Source organism: Benincasa hispida, chromosome 5 (assembly GCF_027475165.1).
Source record: "Benincasa hispida cultivar pf3 chromosome 5, pf3_genome.v1.1, whole genome shotgun sequence".
Lineage (NCBI taxonomy): Eukaryota > Viridiplantae > Streptophyta > Magnoliopsida > Cucurbitales > Cucurbitaceae > Benincasa > Benincasa hispida.
Genome location: NC_143482.1, coordinates 2,417,480 through 2,442,845, shown reverse-complemented (window position 1 = coordinate 2,442,845; position 25,366 = coordinate 2,417,480). Strand labels below are relative to the sequence as shown.

Sequence of the window (25,366 nt, the reverse complement as noted above, 5' to 3'; positions counted from 1 at the left end):
TTTTAGCCTGTATTAATCAATACCTTGTTCTGGAAACATTAAAAATAATATATCAAAACAAATCGCCTAACAACCCTGCACATATTTACTTCACAATCACAATAGAGAGCTCAAAAATTATACATTTGGAAATCAGAAAGGGATGAATGAAACTACACATGAATTGCTTAGAAAGAATACTGATGAGCAACAAATAAAAATGTAAAGCATCATTCTTAGGCTAGATATAGATTATCAACATTATAAACATTTACCTCATGACATATTCACTGCTCAGGACATTTGCCCATGTTTCACAGCAGGGACATGCCATATCTGTTAATAGAAAGTCGCATCGAGGATATCTTCCCCAGTATAGAATCAAGAACAACCAAAGCATCTACGTATAGAGAAAACGGTTGAGTCCTCTGGCTCGGACTCCTGTTCGGTCTTTCTTGGACGATAATGCTTGAAGAAGGCTTTTACGGCTCCTTCTACTCCATCCTCGTTCTCCATGGCCTTGGCAAGCTCGAGAGCAGACTGCTTTACCTGGAATGAAACATAAGTTCATAATATCCCATTCTTTCTGTATTGCATATTAATTACAGGTAGAATTACTTTTTCCCCTTCGGATGGATGAGTTTCTCCACCTCATACCAAACAACATAGTAATAATATCTTTTTCTTTTTCACTATAGGATTCCCTCAAATCTATGATTATTTGGTAAGGGCAATTGTATGCCCTTCATATGCAACAATTAAGGAGATATCAATCTCGTAGTTAACTTCTTTCCTAGCCGGTCATCAATTGTACATATAGCACATGCACATCCAAATGTACTTCCTAGACCTCCCATTATGGTCACAAACAAAAAATCATCATAATCTCTAGTGTAGAAGTACGGAAAATTGAATACTAAAAGAACAGACGTTCAAATTTCAGACCAGTCTGTATTGGAAATTTCGGTCTTGCTCCTTAGAAAGATATCTATTAGGATTCCTCAAATGGACCACCGACCACTCAACTAATAACTTTTTCTTTTCAAGGCTTGATAGGAACTCAATCTTGAAATTAAAAAACAAAAACATGAATGATATTATATTAAAGTATTAAGAAAACTACAGTGATTACCAAACACCCGAAAGGGAATTCTGTTCGTAAACTAATCCCGAAATCTCCCCCCATCCAACCCTTCTAGCCAACTCTAACATCATAGCCAGCTTCTTCACTAATATGTCTAATAGATTGATTATTAAATATAAAAGGAATGAGAATCCACAAAATGAATCTTAAAAGTAATTATATTCAATGAATTCCGATTTATGGGAGGGGGGAGGGGGTTTTAATTTTGCTTGAACCAAATAACTTGATGAAATGGTGCACATATTTTATTCTCCTTTTTCCCCAATAATTTTAATAAGCATAATATGTTCAAGCCTTGTTCAACTTGCAGAAAGATTACCTTTGGATCTAACATGAAGTTTATGGCCTCCACCAACTTGTTAAATGAGAACTCTTCAACGGGGATGGGTGCAGGACCAACTCCTCTAGCATGTACCCGCTCACCCCAAAATGGTTGATCTCCAAAGAAAGGAATAATCGTCGTTGGGCACTATAATGGAGAGAGAGAGAGAGAGAGAGAGAGATGAAAGTTAGCAATAATCAATCACGTAGTACTAAAAAGAGAAGTTTTACAATGTGAAGCCATTACAGCAGCTTTGAGTCCAGCAGCTGTTGTTCCAGCACCTCCATGATGCACCTGCGAACAAGGCCAATGTAGGGGGAAACCCTTTCAGATGCAGGAAACAGGTAAAAGAACCAGCAAAACATAGTCAATGCTAATAGTAATAGCCATAGCATAAGATATCCAGCCTTCAGTTAGAGGAAGTTGGTTAATTTGCTTAAATAACCATTCAAGAGGAAAATATTGAAAAACTGCGGAAGTATTTCTGCACCTTTTGATACTTGAAAATCAAGTTCAAAATTCAGTTTTACCTTACTAATTAATTAGAAGATATTTGAAGCCATAGTTTATTAGTATCCACCTTAAATGATCTTTCGGAAAATTTTGGCTCTCGTAAGTCTCTATAGCTTGGGACTGGTTATCCCTACCTTTGTAACATTTCATCTTATTTTGTTTCCTATCAGAAATGGGGGTAAAATCCATTTTAGATTATGGGTTTGTGAGGATGCCCCATCTCCCTGACCTATTAACATTGTCTCCATTAATTAATACAACAAAGTTCCATTTTTTTTTTTCAAAATGTTATTAGTTAAATTATATATTTTCAGACCTTTAGAAACCACATATAAATCTGCATTTTCTCAAATTACTACCCCATGCCTCTAGAAATCTGATCGTACCTCGCTATATCTGTATTCTTCCATCTCCAAAATTTTGGGCCAAGTTCACTATTGTAAGTGACTTTTTTGGATGACAAGAAAGAACACACACACACAAGTTATGCTCCCAAATGGGATATCATCAATGAGCTATCTGTCTTGTTGGTCTTGCAATTGACAAAAGAATGAGGGGTGGAAGCAAGGGAAGGAGGGAAGAGAGATCTAAAGAAGAGAGAACCTTTTTGGTCAAGTCAGCTAAATTTTAACCTCGAAGTTCAAACTAACATCAAAGCCAGGGTGGAGGCTATTTTTGAGATTCATAGAAAGTTCAGGGCTGACACTTACAAAGTATTGAGAATAAAATAACAATCAAAGTATTGGGAATCTAAGACCAAAATGGTATTTAGCCTTTCTCTTATATATATAAGAGACAACTAAGACTTCAGACCCTCTGTTTAAACTTGTTTGAGATAAAAGCAACACCAATTAGTTCTTAACCATACTGATGCTATTTCTAAAAATTAATTAATCCACTAATCCCATCGAGATCTATTATTCTCAAGAAAATAAAATCTCACCCAAAAACAGGGCCAAGAATATATTTTAATATAAAAAGAAAAGAAAAGAGAAGAAACAAAAGCAAATAGAAGAAACAGGAAACAAGAATACAAAGAAAGCAGCGAGCTTATTAGTTATCTCCACTTCCTTCAGGTGAAGAAGATGTATCTTTGAACCTTACTTTATACAGATCCCTTATTTGTACAAAGAAATAATAATGTTCTGATATAAAAAGAACCAGTTATATAAACCAACTATACATACTCACCACGGCCTTGCACTGTAAGAAAAGCCAATCATGAGGGCAATTGTCCAATAAATATACAAAGTCCTTCGGTTCTTTCACTGGAAAGAAATAAAATTTAGGCTAAATAAATTAAATCTCCCAGAAGCAATAATTACGGGCAGCAAAAGTTCAGGGAGGGGAGCGAATAGGTAGGAATAGTTACAATCATATTGACGTCACCAGGACATACTGAGACAGAAATTCAGGAACTTACAATTTCCAAGACCGCCCCAGCCTTTGTTGATGATGCCCCTCTGCCCGGTACTTTCCAGCGCTTTTACAATTATTTGGGTCATCTTTTCAGGTTCTTGAACAGGCTGACATACAATGAAAACTAGGTAAAGAACGTGAGAAAACCATTAACCTAGAAAGCTGTTTCTTGAGAACCAGATTAAAAAACAATTTGAATATGCATAAGAAGTTTCTAGATGCTACTGACAATTGAAACTGAAAAGTATATGTCAGAGATGAGCAGGATATCAAGATAACGTCTATGCACTCAAACAGTGAATAGAATTGAGTTTGTAATCAGGAAAGGGAAGTCAATTTGAAATATGGAGTGAATTTTCTGTTTGAAGGAAGGAGGGCATGGTGCTTGCTGCAAAACCTTAGGCAAGAGCCCAGGCAGAGCAGCCAGATCCTGGTAGCAGTAGCAAATATTCAAATGAGAAGTAAGTTTCAGTAAATCCAAAAAATGGTGAAGTTTTCTAAAAAAACGGTTGGGTTTTCTCGAAGCATTTCAGAAGTAATTTATTTCAGGCTCATCATGGACCATCCTTCCCCAACACATCTTTTACAGATCATGGAGTTGAATCAATTTTACCTTAATTATGGTTCAGGTGGAACCAAAGAGTTTTGAAGTTAATAACAAATCATGGATGGAGTGCTTCAAGGCTTCTAGTTGGTGCTACTTTCCTCATGTTTTCAGTCTTTTCTCCTTCAGACATTTGTATCAATTAAAATGCTTTTATTTATTCTTCTTAGGCATCTATGTATTTGTGTTGGTTTTCTTTTCCACTCCTGGGGGTTTGTATCCTTCTGAGAGTTTGTATCTTTGAACACTTTGTCCTTTTCGTTTTGTTCAAAGATAAAAGAAAATGATGTTCCACAGTTGATAGTTTTAATTTCTTGTTCAAATAGAAAAGAAAACAATGTTCCACAGTTGAGAGCTTTAGGCCACCCAAATGAGTTAGGAGATATGAGGGAGACAATTGACCAGGGGATTCAAAAAGTGGAGCCTTTAATAGAAGTGAGCAGGAAAGCAGTGGTGTGATCCCTAGAATTCTGAATGCGTTGTTCCACAAAAGAAGAGAAAACTCTGCGGGAACAGATTGAATGAAGGAATGCAAGCAATATCAATCTTCCAATGCTCTTATCAGAAAACATTTAGAGGAAAAGTGAATGAAAAAGAAGAAGAAACAGATATTTTAGGGAGTTCTTAAACAGGATTGAAGGACCTGAAGATTGTTTACGAAGAGTGCCCTGAAAGGCATGTAGTTTGATGGTGTGCAGGAAAAAGGATAAAAAATATAATTAGAGAAGCCAATTCAGGCGCGGTAATTCTTCATGAGTCAAACCTTAAAGAATGTTCATAGAAGGTAGTTAAGTGATATGTCTTTATGGAGCTCAAGGAAAAAAGGTTGATTCTCCCTTCAATAGTTGGACTCACTGTAGACTTAATTATCATGTGGAATGAAAATAAAGTCTGTATTCAAGGCTGATATGAATTATCTAGGAATGGTTTCAAGCCAAACATCACAAAGAAGATCAAGAAACGGATAAACATGCTAGAAATGACGAGGCTTTCAAATGGAATGATGAGAGTCCAACAAAATTACAAGGCGGCTTGGGATATTAAACTCCATTAATTGTCTGTCTACATGTGAGAGACTACATTCTTAGATAAGAATTTTTAATGTAATTCAGATTGTTATCCAATTTCACCCTTCTAGGTTTTGTTTAGTTAGGGATATTTTAGTGATGTGACTATAGCCAATGATGTGGCCAAGTTTTGCTTCATATCTTTCTTCACTTATTTTAGACATTGAACGAACTTAGAAATCCCAAATCCTAGTAGGATAGGGGACTTGGCCAAAGACTATAAATAGACCAACACAACTTGTATGTTTCAAAGTTTAGATGATTAATCCCAGTGGTCCACGCAGCCGTCCTCCTACCTCTAGTGCACAGGTTCGAATCCCAGTGCCTGCACCTTTTAAAAAAAAGTTTAGATGATCAATAAAATGTAGCCCCACTAAACTTGTATTTTTCAAGTTTAGATGATTAATAGAAGGCTAAATTATGTCAAATTATGGATTGTTCAGGTGATATTTTCGTCTGTTAGTGTGTTTGGCTCAAAAAGTTCAAAAGTAAGAGTTGTGAACCCCACTCCTTGCTTGGCCCAAGAAGTTTGTGGATCCCACTACTTAAAAACATCAATTTTATACCTTATCAACTCCTTACACTATGGGCCCAGAAGTTCACAAATCCCCAAAGCTCATAACTCCTTGGAGCTCACTATTCTACTCCTTGCTCCAAACACCCCATTAAAGATTCTTAAACTCTCATTTTCCTTGAGGCCTTGTTTCCTCTCATAAGTTGGTCAAATTTGTATTGATGTTCCGCTTAGTTGGTCAAATTTTTTTTTTATTCAGTTCGTCTCTTAGCTTCCTTTTCTAAGTTTTTTCTGCTTCTTAGTTGTAGCCTTTTCGTTTTATGTGGCTTGTACTCTTCATCAGTTGTATTCTCTCTTCTATTTGTCTTCTAACTGGATATTCTATTTCTATATTTTGGAGCATTAGTCTCTTTTCATTATATTTGTTTCCTTTTCCAAAAAAAAATAATAAAAAAAAAATAGAAGGCTAAATTATGAAAGATATCCCTACTATTTCAAAAGTTGCATTATCACCCATCCTTGACATTTAATAAATGTTTCAAAACTACACAATTAGAGCAGAGATCCAATAGAATATTGGACAAAATTAGGACAGAACCATGTTGTGGTGATCTAGAACAAAGATGGGGACCCAGACATTGCCCACCCTATTTCAAGTCACTGTCACACCCCTTCTAGATCTCAATTTCTGTCCAACATTCTAATGGATTTATACTCAATCCCCCTCCCTCTGTTTATCACCAATACACAAACACCCTAGCTAATTACCCTAAGGCCCTTAATAATACAATACTACTCCTACCTATAAACCCCCATTAGTTCCCTCACAGCCCCATTCCAAAGAAGTTACAAAAAACAATCTCTTTTACACAAAGATAGGTTAGAAAAAGGAAAGAAGAGTAGGACAAATGACATTGCAATACGGAACATTAGGCAAGAAAGGAATAAAAGGATCTTCCAAGAAGAGGGCACCAGATGAATAAATGATTTGCAATCATCATCACTATTTTTACCTAATCGGCCTGGACATCACATGGAAGAATATCTATTTGAACTTCTGTACAATTGATTCTTAATGGGAGTTTCATTTCACAGCCAAATAAAATAAAATAAAAATTTACAACCTCTTTATATCCCTCCCACCAGCCCCAATAAAAGGGGACTTTTGATGCAGAGAAAGGAGAAACTTTACTAAGCAGAAATATCAAATTAAATGGAGCGAATAATATGAAAAACTCACAAGGCTACCAAAACCGATATAAATAGGCCTGTCACCAGCATTAAGCCAATTTACAAGCGACTCGGGAGGTTCATAATTTGATGCAAGATCAAGGAAGCAAAATCCAACCACATCCACCTTAGGTCCCCAATCTGAAAGAAACCCAAGTTTTAAAGCTAGAATCATAAGATTCTATAATTCTATATTCTTTTGTAGATGGAAAAATTCCAGAACTTGCAAGCATGCTGTCTTATTACCATAAAAACAAGAATTGTAAATTTTTAAAAGAGTAACTTGTTAATATTGATTTACTATTACAAGAACGGACCTTTTGGTTTGGGAACAAGATGCGGACTCCATATATACCCATGTGGCACATTTGATTCAGAGGCATGTGAACCACTTAAATAAGTGACAGGTCGTAGCTTCAGCCTTTTCTTCCTAAGATCATTAATCATGTCCCGTATCCCAAGCCAAATTAAGGAGTCTACAATTTGATATGAGAGCTGAAAATTAAAAAAAGTCAAAAATCAAATTAGATTTGATCAAAATTTGATGAAAGTAAAAGAAAATAATAAGTAAATAAATAATTAAAAAAAGAAGAATAGAAAAGTCGATATGATATGTGCGTACGTGAAGGCAGAAGGAAATGCCATAATAGAATTACCCGATAGCCAGCTTGTTGCTTGACACGGGACAAAGGATGAGGAAATTCACTTGTTGGCCTGGCAAGAGGAGGAAATAGTGTACGATTCAAACTCACATCCAAAGCATAAATCACAAATGTAGGTATATATTCAAACAATATAACTCAATAACAGTGTCTCCAGATTGTCAAAGACCAAAAAAAAAAAAAAAAAAAGAAAACACAAAAACACAAAAAACAAGAGATACACTGTATAGGACAAACTTACGTCCATGGCATTGTGAAAAAAATGTGAATTGGAATTTTAAGTGCCTCAGCCACATGAGTATGCCCTACAGAAGCATTGAAGAGGTTATTGTATAGAGTTTCTTAACAAAAATAACAAATTAGATTGTCTCGTGAGAATTAGAAAAGGAAAAAAGGGCCGACATCTTGCAACGTGCAACCTGATTCCAAACTTCCCCTGCCCAGGATGAGAGAGAAGTAAAGAGGACTAATACTTTCCACCAATATAAGCAAAAGGATAATAGAATAATGAATTGAAGAGAAGGTATTATCACCGCAGGGATGGGGCCTGCTGCCGCCTAGAAACTTCACTCAATAGAAATCATACAAAACAGTAATGTCATGGTCACAAGAATCTAAAAAGATGAACAATCAGAGCTCATATATTGCAATATTACCCTGGCTGTTCAAGGCAGAAGTAACAATGTAACCTCAATCTTTGTGTTCTTTTTTTTTAAAAAAGGAAAAAGTATCTTCATTAACATCAATGAAATGAGACAAATGCTCAAAATACAATAAAGAGCAACAAAATCTAGAGATCGGGAGGTGCACTTGGGTAACACCCCTTAACACCATCATCATATCCAAACACCTTAATGACCTATCTAGTACAGGTGATAAGCCAATGAACCAAAAGGACAAAATGTCTAAAGTAACACAACAGACGAACAAAAAGCACCAACAAACCAGTTCTACCAGAGCTACACAATACAACAAAATTCTACTATAGTCCATGATACAAAACCTCGCTCTTTGTTTGTTCCTTTTACCGGGGAAAAAATAGTTAGAGGTGTCTTACCGTAAGCTGGTGGGTTGGCAATGATAGCTTCTGCGTCGAAGGGAATACCAGATTCAGGATCAGGTTCTTTGCAAGCTGGAAGTAGCGAATAAATGATTTCCTTCATTTGATTCCTTTGAACTGGTATTTCAGAAGGCCCCGAAGGCAAGAAACCTTTGTTTTTTACCATGTCTGTTGCATAAGGGTAATATAAAGCTCACAGAACTATAAGTGGAAAACAGTTGTTTTAATTCTTTAATAGAAGTTAATAAGTTAATCTAAATCACATAAATATTCAATCATTTGAATTATTATCGGCAAAATATTTGTCTTTACATTATACCTACACTCAGAAGCAAAGGCAACTCATGACGGAAAAACATCACTTAGCTTAAAAAAAAAACCATATACAAATAAATAATTGTTTATAGACAATCCAGGGGCTCCTAAGATCATAAATCTGTGAATCAAAAATGAACCGTGAAGATAAAAATTGAAATGAAAAAGATAAACAAAAAACCAAAGAATTGGAAAGAGTACCATAGTGAATATATTTTCAGCAGTTAAAAATAATGGAATATCTAATCTGTATGCTTTCATCAGATTTTTCATTAAAGCAGGCATCAGTTTCATCTTCAGGAAGGTTCTTTTTCACAGTTAGTCACTCGATTACGATTCAAAGATGTGGAATTAAGAAGCTGTTGCATCAACAATACTTGTTTATGCATTTGGTTCGAAGGAGATGTCTTTTCTATGGAGGGACGTGGATAAGAAGCTGGTAATTCTCCAATCAATTCTCTCATTTGTGATGGTTCAGAATTTTATTTATATGACCTATAATTTATCCATGCAGAGCCAAGGAAGACACTAAAGCATGAGATAGATCGGTAAATAATATAGAGCTGAACTTACAGCCAGCAAGAATCTTAGGATCTCCACCAAGAGCAAAAAACTCCAGCCCCGCAGTTAAAACAAACTCCTTGAAATTTGAATGAGTGGCAAGTCTAACACGATGACCATAATCCTGCAAACATTGTAATTGCCCATGAGAACAAATATTGCCACAGATATATTATATAAAAATGATTGATTGCACGTTCTTTATATCATTTTTAACAGGAAACAAATTTTGCTGTCAAGAAATGAAGCCCCCCCCCCCCCCCCCAAAAAAAAAAAAAACCAGAAATTTTAAATACTTCTCAAATTGACTATGATAGAAGAAATATGGTAATTATATATGAAATGGATAAAGAAGCCTTATCAATCAGCCTACGAAAGTAATGAGATCTCAAAATTCCTCTTACGAAGTCCCTACTCGGAAAAATCTTCAATTTTGTTCCAGCCAAAAATTGCAAAGATGCCACAACACCAAAAAGACACTCTTTTTGTCTTTAGAGAAGTGACCGCCAAAAAGTTGAGTATCAACTCCCTCAATCATTCAGCCAAAATTAGGAAAGAAATACTACCACAAAATTGTTTAAATAAGAAACTTCTAGGAGGGACCAAATTTGGACAGAAGAAGCCACCTTAGGGTGGCATTTGTTTCTTATCCCGAAGATAGGTAGGTCACATATTGGCAATATCAATCAAGAAAGATAACCTTATTTGCAACTGGTTATGAAGGCTTCCTAGAGAAGCCTACTTTTTGTAGTAGGCATTTATATCAACTAAACATGGGAGTGATTTGGAAATTTTATAAGTTCCAATCCCTTTGCTTCAATCCAAGACCTTACAATTGTTGGGATTGGTGTCCTAAATCTCCTTGTAATCTTGTAGTTTGTAAATTTTGTATAAACATATTGTTGTTAATAAAATAAGTATTATTTTATAAGCATATACTCAATCCAATAAACTAAGATCCTAGGTTATTTTATGTAATTTAAACAAGTATGTAGAGACATACAAGTGGATCTTGTTTAAATAATAACCTAAATAGTCTGTAGTAGATGGATAAGACTGGATACCTTATCCTGACGACACTACGGATACGACTTGCTTTGTAGGTGTTACAAGTGTTGTAAAGTGCTACAAATGATCTGATCATGATCATTCATATAGAGACATATGAGCAGGAGTATCCTATACAAAGAGTTCGTATAAGACCGGACCATGAAATGATTGGTCTCTTTATATAACACCGTTAATAATAGAGACTTACATTTCACTAGGATGACCATAGGTGACATGACCTGAATCCTGAGTGAGTTGTGAACTCCTGCTCATGAAGGCGGTCCTTTAATTTGTATGGATGAGATTGAACATATTGCCAACTCAATAAGTCTACCATTTTGGGGATTCGTCTGACTGGGGAGCTGAGAACACAGCTACACGAGACGGAATTCACTTGTTCCCCGATGCAGGGGCAAGTAGATAAATTGCTCCCTTAAAGGCTGATTCCGAGGCTTGAACATAGTGGTCACACCCTCTCCTAGCCCGAGAGGGACTTGGTCATAGTTGGACTATGACTTATTGTTCATTGGAGGGATCAGTGGTACTTAAGGAGTTAGATGTAACTACAGGGGTAAAACGATAATTTTGGCCCAACTGTACTTACGAGCAATTTGTGAAGGGTCATCGCACTGTTGATTGGTTATATCCAATGGATACAGAAATTTATTTGTAGTGTGAAAAGTGTAGTTGTCGGTCTTTAGTGAAATGACCAACAATTAACGGATGTTGGGTAATTTAATTAAAGAGTTTAATTAATTATCCAAGTATCGTTGGAACTTCAATTTACAGGTCCATAAGGTCCCCTCTGTAGCTCAACAGGGATTTAATTGAGAATTATTTTCGGATTAATTTAAAGTGTTCAAATTAATTGAGAGAATTAATTATATATGATATAATTAATTTAATTAATTATATATGTGATATAATTAATATAATGTATTTGATACATTATAATATAAAGTAATATGAGAGGAATTTGAATATGAGTCAAATACTAATTATATGAATGAAATTCATGTAATTAAATTTAATATAAATACGATTTATATTAAATACCATAAATAAGTTGAGAGGAATTAAATATTTGGATATGATCCAAATATCACTTATATAAATGAGATTCATATAAGTGAGTTTACTATAAATGTGATTTATATTAAATGTCATGTATGCATGAGAGAAAATACAACTATAGGTTATATTGTATTTGATATAATATGTAACTATAAATTATGTGTTATATGGGATATAACATATAGTCTATATACATATAATAAGGTTATTATTATATGTATAATTATTATTAATTTAATTTTATTAAATTAATATTAATTAATTAAAGAGAGAGATATGGTGCTCATTCATCTTCCTCCATGAAACACTGAGAGAATAGTTCTCTTCGGAAAAAACGAAAAGAGAAGAAGAGTTCTTCTTTTCCCTCTCTTCTCCATCTCCTTCCCTCTTCCAAAACCCTAAGGCAGAGTCCACACCTCCTGCCATTCTCTATCCTTAAGGAGAATACAAGAGGCTCCGTTTGGTGGTGTCCCTTTTGGAGAAGGAGATATGTTCGTGACTTGTTCGAGGGATTCTTAAAGAATAGTCTTCAAAGGTAAGAGTTTTTAAGACCCTAAGTTTTCCTTTATTAATGCATATTATAATTTATGTAAATGCATATCTTGTTCTTGATTTACTGTAAAACTTACATTTAATGAAAAATGGATTTGGGACGATCTTGCTTCCGCTCAAGGTTCTCTCCTCATAGGGTTCCTTCAATTGGTATTAGAGCCAGGTTGCTGGTTTTTTGATCCCAAGTTCCATTTTTTTTATTGAATCGTTTTTACAGTGTTGGTGGGTTTTTATTACATTCTGTTTAAAGTTCATGCGACGAGTGGTTTCAATATGAATGTGGTTTTATTGATGGATGTTTCGGGATAGGATATTTAGATTTAAGGCTTTATTTCGTTTACAAATTTGGTTTATAAAGGCCCCTGTATTGGGCGTAATTTTTGTTATAGAGTTTGTATCTGTTGTTTTGTTTGAGTCGCTCATGCTGTTCTCGGGAAGCTTCAAAGACGTTTTTCAGAGCACTGCTTCGATGAAGAAGACGAAGTAGTTCTACACGATCATGTAGCATTTGCTACAAGATCGCACAACAAGTTTGCTACACGATCACTGCAGAGAGTTCGTTGAAGGGCGGTTCGGTTCGAGCGGTTCAAGGCCTAGTTCACCTGTTTCGAACCGAATGACTCTTATGCTGTAATAGTTAGCCTTTTAACTTTCCTTTTAGGTGTCCTATCCCGGTCAATTAACTGTTTATTTTAAATATACATATGATGTATGTTCTATATTATATGTCATATTATATGTCATATAGTTTTAAAACCCACCATAGGTTATGCATTTATATTCATGCATCATTTTATATTATAAGTGTTATAATATATGTATGTGCATGATTTAAATTATAAAGCATGCTCATGTATCATATAGTATAAATGTTATAGTATATGTATGCCTGCATTATAGCATTTTCATGCATCATATATATTATAATTGTTATAATATATGGTTGAATGTATGTATGGAAATTATGCTATAGTATGATTCATTACCTAGTTATATAATTGTTATATATATTAGTAATGAATGGAAATTACATGAAGCATGACGTTACCTTAGGTTAATTTATAAATGTTATGATTAATTGAAGTATGTCAAACATGCAATGAATGTTTTAATTGTTTCATTTATTTATAATCGTTATAACTAAATGAAATTAGAATTAAAATCAATAACTAAGAGTTGCATGCAAACCTTAGGTTATAATCATTTTTTAAAATTGTGTTAAAATATGATTAAGATAGACCTAAGTTCACAAATTTCTAATGAGATTAGAAATTAAATTAATCTTTTTTAATTGGTTTAATAAGATTAAATTGATTTCAATAAAAGATTAAATTTGTAGCAAACATATATATAAGGGACCTTTTGTCTAAGGGTGGGTTCTGACTAGGCTGGGGTACTTAAGATGACGGAAACGACACACCCCTACCTGAGAACCTACTTGGAAAGGTGAATTAGATAGATCTGCTACAAGCATGCAATTGTTGATTAACATTTGTTAAAGTGTAACGAATATTAATCAAAATTGTTTAATTTTCTAAAGCAAATGTTACTTTTGGAAAACTTAAACAATCACTTAGTAAAAATAATTAGTCATATTTTTCCTAAGTAAATTAAACCCTAAGTTGTTAAAATACTCAGTGGGAGGAAAAAATATATATGATACGTCAAATTTTTCTCTCACGTTTCTCCTTTAATATTCACACTGTGAGATTCATGCTTGACCTTGAGACGCCCTGGGAGCATCCCCCTTTGGATGGTGTTTGCATGAGTCAATATCAAGGTGAATTGAGAGAGTATTTATAGTAAGTGGAAGAGGGATGTGTGTCGACATGTCCCATGGTCTCTTTCATTGGTTTGCACGGTCTCGAGGTGCCCTGGGAGCGTCCCCCTTCGGATGGTTTGTGCAATAGGTCAATATCAAGGCAAAATCCAAAAATGGATAGGATCGCTTTAGTTTTTGCCCCAATCGGTTTTTCCTTCGATTGGCTCATTGGGGCGGAACTCTAGGGTCTAAAATGGAGGGTCACACTTACGGGAAATTATTAAGCAAGTTAATGATTTCTTGACCAAATAAAAAATGGATAGCCACAAGGATGCAAGGCCAGGACAAAGACTTTCATCTTAGAATTCCTTTTATTTGTGCTTTTTTAATATTATACTAGAAATTATATAATAACTTGGTATAATTCAATTTTTTGTATTGTTTCATCAATGGTGTTAGGCCCGATCCTCTTTTGGACTATGCGCGAGTGATTCGACTATTATCAGTGCATGGTACCAAAAAGGATATCGGAGGAAAACCAGTTTGAGGACAGGTTTCAGGCAGAATAGAGGATTCCTTTTCAACTTTGGGCTACAAACGTCTGAGATCCAAAAAGAAAATGAAGAAAATCAGATAGAGTAGACTGGAAAGAAAATGAGAGATCCATTTTTTGCAAGTGTCATTAATTGGTGAAAGAACAAAGGTTCCTCTCCCATAAGCTAGAAGAGGTTAGAGCAGAAACACATCCTAGTTAGCTATAATGGACAACAGGTTGAAATTGCAAAAGGCCTATACAAAGAAAGACTTAAGTGTTCTACCGAACCCAAAGCCTTTTTGTCCTTCTTCTTTTAAGCCATAATTCTCAAATGGTAGCTTTTACGACATTTAGCCATTAAAATCCAATTGTAAGACATAGCAAATGGAAACCACCTAAAGCTCGGAGGTGACTGAAAACCCCCCATCCACGCCCGAGACGGGGGTGAAAACTAATACAAAAGAGTTCAAAATAATTAGTTTAGCAAACAAAATTAAAGGGATATTCATAGAAGTTTCCACACCTGTAGGCGTTTTCCAATTGCTACAAATGGCTGTACATCTCCACGTGTTCCGACAATAAGCATGACTATTTGCAAAGGTGGAATATCCAGGAGGTCTGTCGCATCAAGAGGCTCTTCTTCAATTATATCATTAGAGACTTCCTTTGGTCCAATGCCAAGAGGTGCTCCAACGTCTCCAGCAATTTCAAATTCCACAGTTCCATCATCTTTCACTGTAGCTATTCTGTTTAACAACTTCAGCTGTACAGTTTTACAAAGCTAGTTTAGGAACACCTTATTCTAGGAATTTTCCGTCAATTAATATGAAAGTGTCTGTTACTAAAATTTATATAAAATAATCTTTTGACAATTTACACTTTTGGTTTCTTAGGTTTGAAATTTCTATCTAGTCTTTTTTCTTTTTTAATGAGAAATCAATAGTATGAAATTACAAAAGGCAATATGTTCTTCCACTGTGAATGAGAGATGTAAGATTGTAATCACAAAATTAATGAGAAATTAATAGTATGAAATTACAACAGGCAACATGTGCTGTGAAGGATTACATAACGCTATTCCACTGTGAATGAGAGATGTAAGATTCTAATCACAAAAATAGGAAGTGAATTTACACCAAGGAAGAGATGTATACAAAAGATGTTAAAAAGATGTGTGAAATCTGATTTTTTATCTTCAAAGATGTGATGATTCCTCTCGTTCCAAATGAGTCAGATAGGCTTTGATGATGAAAGTCCACAAAATCTCTCTGTCCTTAAAAGATGTCCAATAAGAAGCATATTCAGAAGGATGAAGCGGAAATTTTCTACCTACTCCTTTTTTTCCCTTTTTTAATGAAAATAGTCCGTAAGGTTTCAAGGTGGCAAATAGTTTTAAATCGTCCCCCATTTGACTAAAGGGTTAGTTAACTTAACAGAGATATGACATGACAAATAGGCTTTGCTGACTTTTATCGTTTGAAATAAGAAGGCAAAATTTAATAATTTTATATTAAAATTTTATTATGTGGCTTTTTTATTCTATTTTCTCGCTCCCATCACCTCTCTCCTCCCATTACTTTTTCCCTTTCTCTAGTCATTTGTTCCCCTCTCGCCACCCCAACATCCCTCCTCTCTCTTCAATTTCTAGTTTTCTTCTCATTTCTGTTTTGTCTCCCCTACCCTCACCCTCACCCTCACCCTCACCCTCGTGTAGCCAAAAAAAGTAGATATCCAAAATTTGAACCTCCTCGATGCCATTGATGCACCATCTTTTTCTCACTGCCATTGAAGCACAACAAACCATCTACTAGTTGAATGTGAATTAATACATTTGGATTTAATGCACAAAAAGAGACAGGTTGAGAATTTGGGTCATAATTTTGCAGACAACCAGTTGAAGGGAAAAAGAAAGAAAACACGTGCATTACCAAATTTGTAGATGGCAATTTTGTTGACCCTTTTTACCGTTCAAGTTAGTCAATTTATTGTGGTCAAAGGTTCCCCATGATTGAAGATGAAATTCTTTTGTTGACCTTTTGTATTTGGCATTTGGCAATTCATCATTTTTGTATTTGGTATTAGGCAATTCGTCATTTTGCTGAATTTTGAGGGAAGATTTTGATTTTGAGACTTTATAATTCTGAGGGATTTTGGGTCCTGTTGAGGAAATTGTTGTAAGAATTGGACAGCTGAGGGGGGAAATGGAAGTATCTATATAAAAATGAAAATGAGGGTATCTATATGAGTTGTTTTCAAATTGGTTCTTTCCCAACTCAAGATAACTTCAAAGAATTTGATTGCTCTAGTATTGAAATTTATTGTTTACATAAAGTTATGATATTTAAGAAGATGGGGAAAAAGGAGAAATGAGAGAAGTTTTAAAGATTGGTGAACGAAAGAAGGGGATTAAGAGAGTATTGAAAAAGTGGAGGAAAAAAAATGACAAATGAGGAAGTCTTAGGCCATAGATTGAAGTAGAAGAGATAGAGGAAATGGAAGAGGGAGGCAATGGGGTATTTGATAAACAATTTCTGTCCATATATTAATGGTAACTATAAAGGTTTTTTTAACTTTTTTTTCCAAAGGTTAAGAGTACTAATGCAACATTTGAAAGTTCAATGGTATTTTTGAAACGAGACACTAATAGTTTCCGTCCATATACTAACAGGAAATGTATTTTTAAGGATATTAATGGAACTTTTTAGAGTACATGGGATGATGATATTTTTATTTATTTTTTATTTTTTTAATTTTTTCAAGTTTAAGGGTACAATTGAAGCTTTCAAAAGTTCAGGGGTGTTTTTTAAACAAAATACTAAGTTCGGGAGTATTTTCTATAATTTAGCCTAAATTCTTTTGGAGTGATCCTTGAAATTCTCTTGACAAAAAAAGACTATACAAAGCATAGGAGGTATATTATACTGCAAAGTTTATAAAGCATCTAAATGAGATCAGTTAGATTCATTAATCAAGGAGTGATCAGTTTATGAAGCAGTAATTAAAATTGGGGATTTTCAAAAATAGAAAAATAAGGGAAACTATTTACACAAAATAGCAAAATTTTAATCTTCTTTGATAGAGGCTGATAGAAGTCTATCAATGTCTATCAGTGATAGAAACTAATAGAAATCTATCACCGATAGACGCTGGTAGAAGCCTATCAGTGTCTATCAGTGTTTTCTTTTTTGCTATTTCTGTAAATAATTTGACATTTTTTCTATTGGTGAAAATTTCCCATTAAAATACATTGTTTGCACCAAAAAGATATCTTCCAATCTACCTGAAAAAGAGTAATCTAAATGAAATTGTGTTAAGAAAGAATAATCAGGAAAAATAAAATGTTCGGACTTTTGATTGGTGATTAGAAGAATGAAAAAGAGAACAATATAAAATATCTAGGTGCAGCCTGGCATGACTAAATTGTAAACTGCATTATACCTTACTTTAGGCAAAATAATTTGTTTCCGCAGTATTATACCTTCCTATGAACAGGAATCTTGTCATCAAAAATTTTAGCTGCCTCTTCAGCAAGAAACTTATGTTTCTGCACCTCAGTCTTTGATCTTTCTAATTTATGCTGACTCGAATCAGATTCCAACTGGTCAATATTTGATGTCTGTATTGGCATGGTGTTGACTTTAAGAAGAGTCTTGCCAGAGATACCTGAATTAAGAGAAAATTCATCTATATCAGTCGTTTGTTGCTTCTTAATTTAACCTGAAAGCATAGTTTCTCCCATAGTGTTGGTATTTGGATGAACATGTCATAGTTACAATAAGAAGAAGAAAAATAAGAGGCACAACTGTATCTGAAAGTTGTGCATCTTGGTCGTTTAATCAATTTTGCTACTTTATTATTTGTATTTTAGAGCATTAGTCTCTTTGCATTTCCTCAATGAAAAGTCCTGTATCCTTGTAAAAAAATTATATCCAAAAGGAAGTGAATGGGGAAATGCTATATCAATAACATGACGACTGACAGATTGACGTTTCTATATCTATAATAACTCTAATATTCGATTCATTGAAATAAATAAGGGTACACATAAACAAAGCACAAGAAAAAATTCTCTCCCAGATAGTGCGATCTTCCCAATACAGCTTCCAACCTAACCCTAGCTGCCATTGTCGTCGGACATAGTCATATCATCGTCGTCCATTCGTTGTCATCAGACATAGCCACATCACCGCCAATCCTGTTCACAATCTCATCTTCTCCATTTTTGCACTCAAAAGGTTTTTTTTCAACTCGATGGGCTAGTTTCAATAGTCATGCATCACCGTTTATTCTACTGTAAACACCGCCATCATCCGTCGCTCATCTACTTCGTCATTGTCCGTACAGTCGCCGGCCACAGGTTTATCAGATTTGTCTCCCCTACTTTTTCCTTTTCCCCTTCTTTTCTTCCTGTCGCCTAACCCACTATTTTCCCTACTCCCCCTTTTGTTTTGTCATCAACCAGCAGGCAACACGCCTAGCCTTTTCAATTTCCATGGAAAAGATGAGTTGTTGTATCCATAACCATTATGCGGGAGTGGTACAAAAGAAGAGACCATATGCTTCTACTTTTTGGGTGAGGAAACAAAGAGTAGAGGAAATGAAATTCAGTTCTATCTTGGTGATTTCTAGACCGCTAGCTAACAACTCTTAGTTGAACAGTCATAGTACTTTAGAGGTTTATTTTCAATCCAATATTTCTACTAAACCCCTGATGAAGACCAATTCTTGGAGAAAATCTCAAAGTTGAAATCTTATTATCTGTTTGGTCCAAGGAATAAGCTACAAAGCGTCATTGAAATTGAGTGGTGGTTTTTTTTTTCTAATTGGAATTTGATGGCAAGTGGAGGAAACTTGGAAATTTTCACCTAAAGATAGAGAAATGGTCCCAAGATAAACATTCATCCAAAGTTAACTAAGGGATATGGAAGTTGGATTTCTTTCAAGAACTTACCTTTTCCTTATTGGGAAGGTTCTTGTTTTGAAGCAACTGACCAGCATTCTGGAGGTTAGGTCAAGTATCTCTTCCCATACTCTTAATTATATTGATTGTACAGTTACTATAGTTGACCAAAAGAAAAATATTTGTAGCTTCATTCTAGCATAGATTGAGATTCAGATCACACATTGGAAATTCAGTAATTTTTCTTTTCATTTGGGGATATATATCCTTTAGATCCTCCACGAGCTGATCATGGGGATTTGTCAATTTTTTATTTTACAAACTCGGTGGATCTTCAAAGAATAAATCAAGTTATGATAAATGAAGGCTTTACTTTGCCATTTGAGAAATTTAAGGGCAAAGATGTTGATTTTAATTCTATTCCTGTGCAAGATCTGTCGCAGAAATCGACGTCTCTTTTCTCAAGATGGCCTTCAGGCTACACAGCTTTCTTCAAATTATGCCCGGTCTTCTTAGTTGTCTTTTACGTTTCCAAACCTACACTTCATGCCTCTAAAATGAAAAACACATTTGTTGAAGCTTACCCTCCTCATCATACTCAAAAGAAACCCCATTCTTGTTTTCCTAAAAATTCAGAGATTAATTCAGATATTTGGGAAGAAAATTGTGCTTTTTTTGGGGGGATAAGAACAACTACTTTCATTCGAGAAAAAATGAAAACATATACGGACATACAAAAAAAAAAAGCGCACAAAAAAGGGACTCCCCCTACAAGAAGGGACTCCAACTATACAAGATCAAGTCCAAAGATAAATTACAGAAAACCTTCGAAATCAAAGCCCACTAAGAAACATGAAAACGAACCAGAGGCCAAATTTCTCTAGCATCCCTCTCAACCCCCCGGAACACCCTACTATTCCTCTCACCCACAACAAATAGCACAAACACTAGCAAGCCAGAGAAACTGACCCCTCTCCCCAAACAGTGAATTGAGGAGGAACTTCTCCATCGTATCTCCAACATCTCTGAGACAAGCACACATCACACCAAACGTCTGGAGCAACCTCTTTCACAACCTTTCATCTCATACACCAAAGTTGGGAAAAAAACTTGTGTTTGACTTATCACTTTCCCACCAAAGTTGCAGCAACCTCTTCCGTAACCTTTCATATCATACACCCATTGAGGGCCAAATTTCTCTAGCATCCCTCTCAATCTCCCCCCTCCCCCCTCTTAAACACCATGCTATTCCTCTCACCCCACATCACCCAAAAGATAGCACAAACACTAGCAAGCCAGAGAAATTGGCCCCTCTCCCCAAACAGCGAATTGAGGAGGAACTCCTCGATCGTATCTCCAACATCTTTATGACAAGCACACATCATACCAAATGTCTGGAGCAACCACTTTCACAAACTTTCATCTCATACACCAAAGTTAGGAAAAAACTTGTGTTTGACTTATCACTTTCTCACCGAAGTTGCAGTAACCTCTTCCATAACCTTTCATCTCATACACCCATTCAATGATCACTCTCTCCTCCAGGATCAAATGTTTCTTTAACCAAAGATTTTTTAAGCTCTTCTTCTTCAACTAAGGATGCTATATCCTCTCCAATTGTCCAAGAGGCGTACAAAGACTGTGTTAATATTGAAAATAAAATGTTTTTACATTTTATAAATAAATTTTTAAAAAAAAAGAAAAAGAAAAGGAAGAATGAATGAAATGCAAATTTTAACTTAATAGGTCCTACCAAAAAAATTGAATTAAAAGCCAAATAGAAGTGTCAAAATGTGCATAAATCTTCCAACCACAAACTAGTTACCGGTGACCACAAACAATTTGCTAGCCACATTCTTCATTTGCAACCAAAGCCTCTTTTCATGATATCTTGTCAAAGAATTCCAACTCATCTAATCACAGGTCTTCTCAAAGTCTAATCTTAAAAATGATGCATTTCTTCTCAATCAGGTAATTTTCTTCGTGGTGGTGGTCGTGGGGGTGGGGGGATGTAACTACATTTATAAAAGGATAAGAGTGGCTATGAAAATCCTCCCCAATTAGCACAAATTGAAGATGCGACACTTGATCTCCATCAGCTCCCACAATAAGAACCTTCCACCACCCCCTTCTCCACTCAAGTATACATTAAGTACTAAGAACGTCCACTTCCAATTTAAACAGAAAGGGAGAAATAGGATCGCCTAGACCTCTGAGCCTTCCATTGACAAAGAAAAGTTTGTTGATCGAATGCTATTCCAAATCTAGACTTTCCACTTGAACACAAAACCTTTATTGCACAAGAGTCAAGTCGACACACCTTACCAAGAAACCCTGTCCATATAGTCATAACCTTTCTCGAAATCAATCTTGAGAACGACCCTCCCCTTCTTCCTCACCCTATAATAATTCTCGATGGCTTCATTTGGAATCAACCTTTGATCTTAATTAGGGATAGAGGATCTTCATCCTCGTTCAACTTCAGTTTCAACTGGTCGTCAGTCGCAACATTTTACACTCCATTCGGTAATTATCAAGGCAAGGATAATGGCACATTTGACTAATAATTTAGTAAATGGATCAAAGTGAAATAGCAATGGGAGCAGACGCTATTAAATAGGAGTACAACACCAAGAAGATTCGTAAAACAAGATGCATATGAAGTAACAGAGCAAAACACAATCGCTAGTTCACTCCCATTCCAACCTTATACTCGAAAGAAAGACCATTCTGGTTTTCCTGAAAATTCAGAGATTAATGCAAATATATGGGAAGAAACTTGTGTTCGACTCATCACTTTCTCACTGAAGTTGCAGCAACCTCTTTCACAACCTTTCACAGTGATCACTCCTCTAACATCAAATGTTACTTCAACCAAAGATTTTTAGGCTCTTCTTAAACTAAGGATACTATCTCCTCTCCAATTGTTCATGATATCAGATCTGATGTTAGTATGAGTAGTGAGGTAGGCCAACCCAAGAGGCATACAAAGACTTCACAAAATAACACTAACTGTATGTTAATATTGAAAATAAAGGGAAGGGTGTTTACATTAGTAAAATAATAATAATAATAATAAAATAATAAAGAACTTGAATTAATTAGGGAAATTGTTTTAAATGACAAAAAATATGGAAGTATTTTTAAATAAAGAAAAAAGGGGGAGATTTTTCAAACTAGGCACGTTAATGCAAACTGGGCATTTTTTTAATACCCAAACTGGCCTTTTCATCACCGATTTCTTTTGTTCCTCACCAAAAATCGAATGATATCTTCACAAAAAGATCGATTCCAAGAGGCAACTGAGATCGGCTTGCGATTCCAAGAGGCAATTGAGATAATTATCAACATGGCAAGAGATTATTGGTACCTCCTAACACCATCATAATTCCGGCAAATCTAACAATGTCATAATTCCGACAAATCAAGGTGATCGAAGCTGGTGCTGGTAGTTACGACAAGCTTGAGCACTGGGAGGCAATCGAAGACAGTGGAGGTGAGTTGGAGGCAGCCGCCAGGGATGAGCAAGGCTTGGGTGGATTCAGCATAGGAAGAGAGGAATTGGAGAAGGGGGAGATTGGAAAGGGATGGTTTAAGGAAATGAATTGGTTTAAGAATTGGGATTGGAGAGCAAGTAATACCCATGGAGAACCTAGAACCAAAAGTTCATGAAGCTCGTTGCTATGGCCTTCAGATTCTTCCATTCTACTTGGCTAGGCTACTACCTAAATACAAAAATTATGAGGCTTCTCCTCCTCCTTCTTCACAGATAGACAGTGATAGTAGTCTATTATTGTCTATAAGTGATAAACATGATAGACATTCTATCAGTGAGATAGACACTGATAGACATCTATCATTGTGGCGATTAATCGTGGGTCGCACGAGCGAATCAGGTTTTTTACAAGTCGGTACATGCGTGGAGCATGATGGACGAGTGGATTACTATTGTGCATGGGCTTTTTTCACAATTTACCTGGGCTAGATTAATATTTTGAGGTTTTGCTATATTTGTAAATATTTTGTCTCTGATTGTTATATTTGAAAACACCCTAATTAATTATAAATTTTAGTTTTACTAAAGTGTCCTACCAAAAATATTAAATTAAAAGCCAAATAAAAGTGTCAAAATGTGCATAAATCTTCCCATAAACAAGTTGACCGCTAACAATTCACCAGCTATGTTCTTCATTTGCAACCAAAACCTTTTTTTTTTTTTCACGATATCTTGTCAGAAAAATCCCAACTCATCTAGTCACAGGCAGAATAAAATCCAGTTAGAAAAGGAAATCCAATTAGAGATAAGCTTCTTGAAGTCTTATCTTGAAAATGATGCATTCCTTCTAAATCAAGCAATTTTCTTCCTTTTGGGGGGATGGATATAGAATCATTTCATTCACGTAACTACATTTACAAAAGGGTAAGAATGGCTACGAAACTCCTCTCCAATCAGCACAAATGGAAGGTGCTACACCTGATCACCATCGGCTCCCACAATAAAAACCCTCCACCATCCCCTTCTCCTCTCCAGTAACATTAACCAACTAAGAACATCCACCACCAATTTAAACAAAAAGGGAGAAATAGGGTCACCTAGCCTAAAACCTCTCATCACCAGAATCTTCACCCCGAGCCTTCCATTGACGAAGATGGAAAAGTTTGCCAACCAAATGCTATTCCAAATCTAGACTCTCCACTTGAACCTAAAACCCTTATTGCATATAAAAGCCAACACCTTATCCAAGAAACCCCGTCCACATAGTCATAAACTTTCTCAAAATCAATCTTGAGAATGACCCTTTCCTTCTTCCTCACCCTATAATTCTCGATGGCTCCATTCGGAATCAACACTTGATCTTAATCAGGGATAGAGGATCTTCATCCTCGTTTAGGTTCAATTGCAACTGGTCACAGTCGCAACATTCAGCAATTATCAAGGCAAGAGATAATGGCGGCAGTTGGCTAATAATATGGTAAATGGATCAGAGTGAAATAGCAATGGGAGCAGACGCTATTAAACAGGAGACAATACCAAAAAGATTCGTAAAATAATATACGTATGAAGTAACAGCGCAAAACACAACCCCAAGTTCACTCCCGTCCCAACCTTTTACCAAGATTACCGTCAACCCCAAGTTCACTCCCACCCCAACCTTTCTACCAAGATTACCGTCTATCATCCAACATCAATCAAAAAGCATATCAAGTGCTCCTAACCAAAAAAAAACAAAAACAAAAAAAAAACAAAACAAAACAGATCCATCTGCAAAGTCCTAGCAAGCCAACACAAAGCAAACAAAATAGAAACCGTAAAAAAAAAAAAAAAAATGTTAAAGCAACAACCTACAAACCTGGAGAGCAATCTCCACCGTCATCAATTCCAACTTCCCTGCTCGCCATTGCATCAGTGGCAGTACTACCACTACCATTCTCCCTCCTCGCATCAAACTCGATGCCAACAACTTCAGAGGAACTCAAGGAGGAGCTCGGATGCTTGTCGACCGTCTCCCCCATCGGCGCCGGAAGAAGCAAGGGAAATTCAGATCCAACGATTCAGAAGAAAAAAAAAGTTGGATTCTGAGGAAATAATTGAGTTGAGAAGACGAATCTTTCTCGCTTTTTTGCTGTTGTTGTTGTTGGTTTGATTTGCCTTTTCTTTCTTAGAGGAGTGACGGCACGTTGTTCATCGGCGAGTTGGGAGCTGTGGTGGATGGAAGAAATGGAATGATGTGGTAAATCCGTAACGGCGGATTTGATACGTGGCACGTTATTTCTTTTCCCTTTCTTTTCTTTTTCACTTTTTCTTTCTTCTGTCGTCTTCCGCTGTCTTTGACGGTTGCGACTCGGCGAGACTTGGCGGCGGGTTCGGTTGCCTTCGCCTTTGCCTTTTGCCTTTGCCCTCTCATTTTATCAAAATCACTTTTTCACCCTCAATCTTTTACGTAAATTACGATTTACTCTCATTTGCAACAATTTAATCCATATGTTCTTAAATTTGTGAGACTTTAGGTTATGTTTGATCTATTTTGAACCTCTTTGGTTATTATTTAATTTTAAAATAATATTAATTTATGTCCATAAACTTCTTGTGTTATATCACTTT

General features: G+C 35.6%; 1 protein-coding gene across 2 annotated transcripts; it reads right to left on the bottom strand.

The window, feature by feature from the left end:
• Window positions 1-143: 143 nt before the first annotated feature.
• LOC120077917 (sterol 3-beta-glucosyltransferase UGT80A2-like) lies at window positions 144-25,140 on the bottom strand. 2 transcript variants are annotated; one of them, XM_039032020.2, is made up of 14 exons: window positions 24,607-25,140; window positions 17,842-18,026; window positions 14,887-15,126; window positions 9,403-9,514; window positions 8,512-8,682; window positions 7,696-7,759; window positions 7,449-7,506; window positions 7,110-7,287; window positions 6,803-6,933; window positions 3,382-3,484; window positions 3,150-3,226; window positions 1,692-1,739; window positions 1,443-1,592; window positions 144-528 (listed from the first exon to the last, which is right to left on the bottom strand). In XM_039032020.2, exons 2-14 carry the CDS (start codon window positions 17,989-17,991, stop codon window positions 361-363), a joined length of 1,650 nt encoding a protein of 549 aa, XP_038887948.1. In that variant the 5' UTR covers window positions 17,992-18,026; window positions 24,607-25,140; the 3' UTR covers window positions 144-360. The 2 variants fall into 2 exon arrangements, with proteins under 2 accessions (XP_038887948.1, XP_038887947.1); XM_039032019.2 differs by having other exon boundaries at window positions 24,615-25,140.
• Window positions 25,141-25,366: the final 226 nt, after the last annotated feature.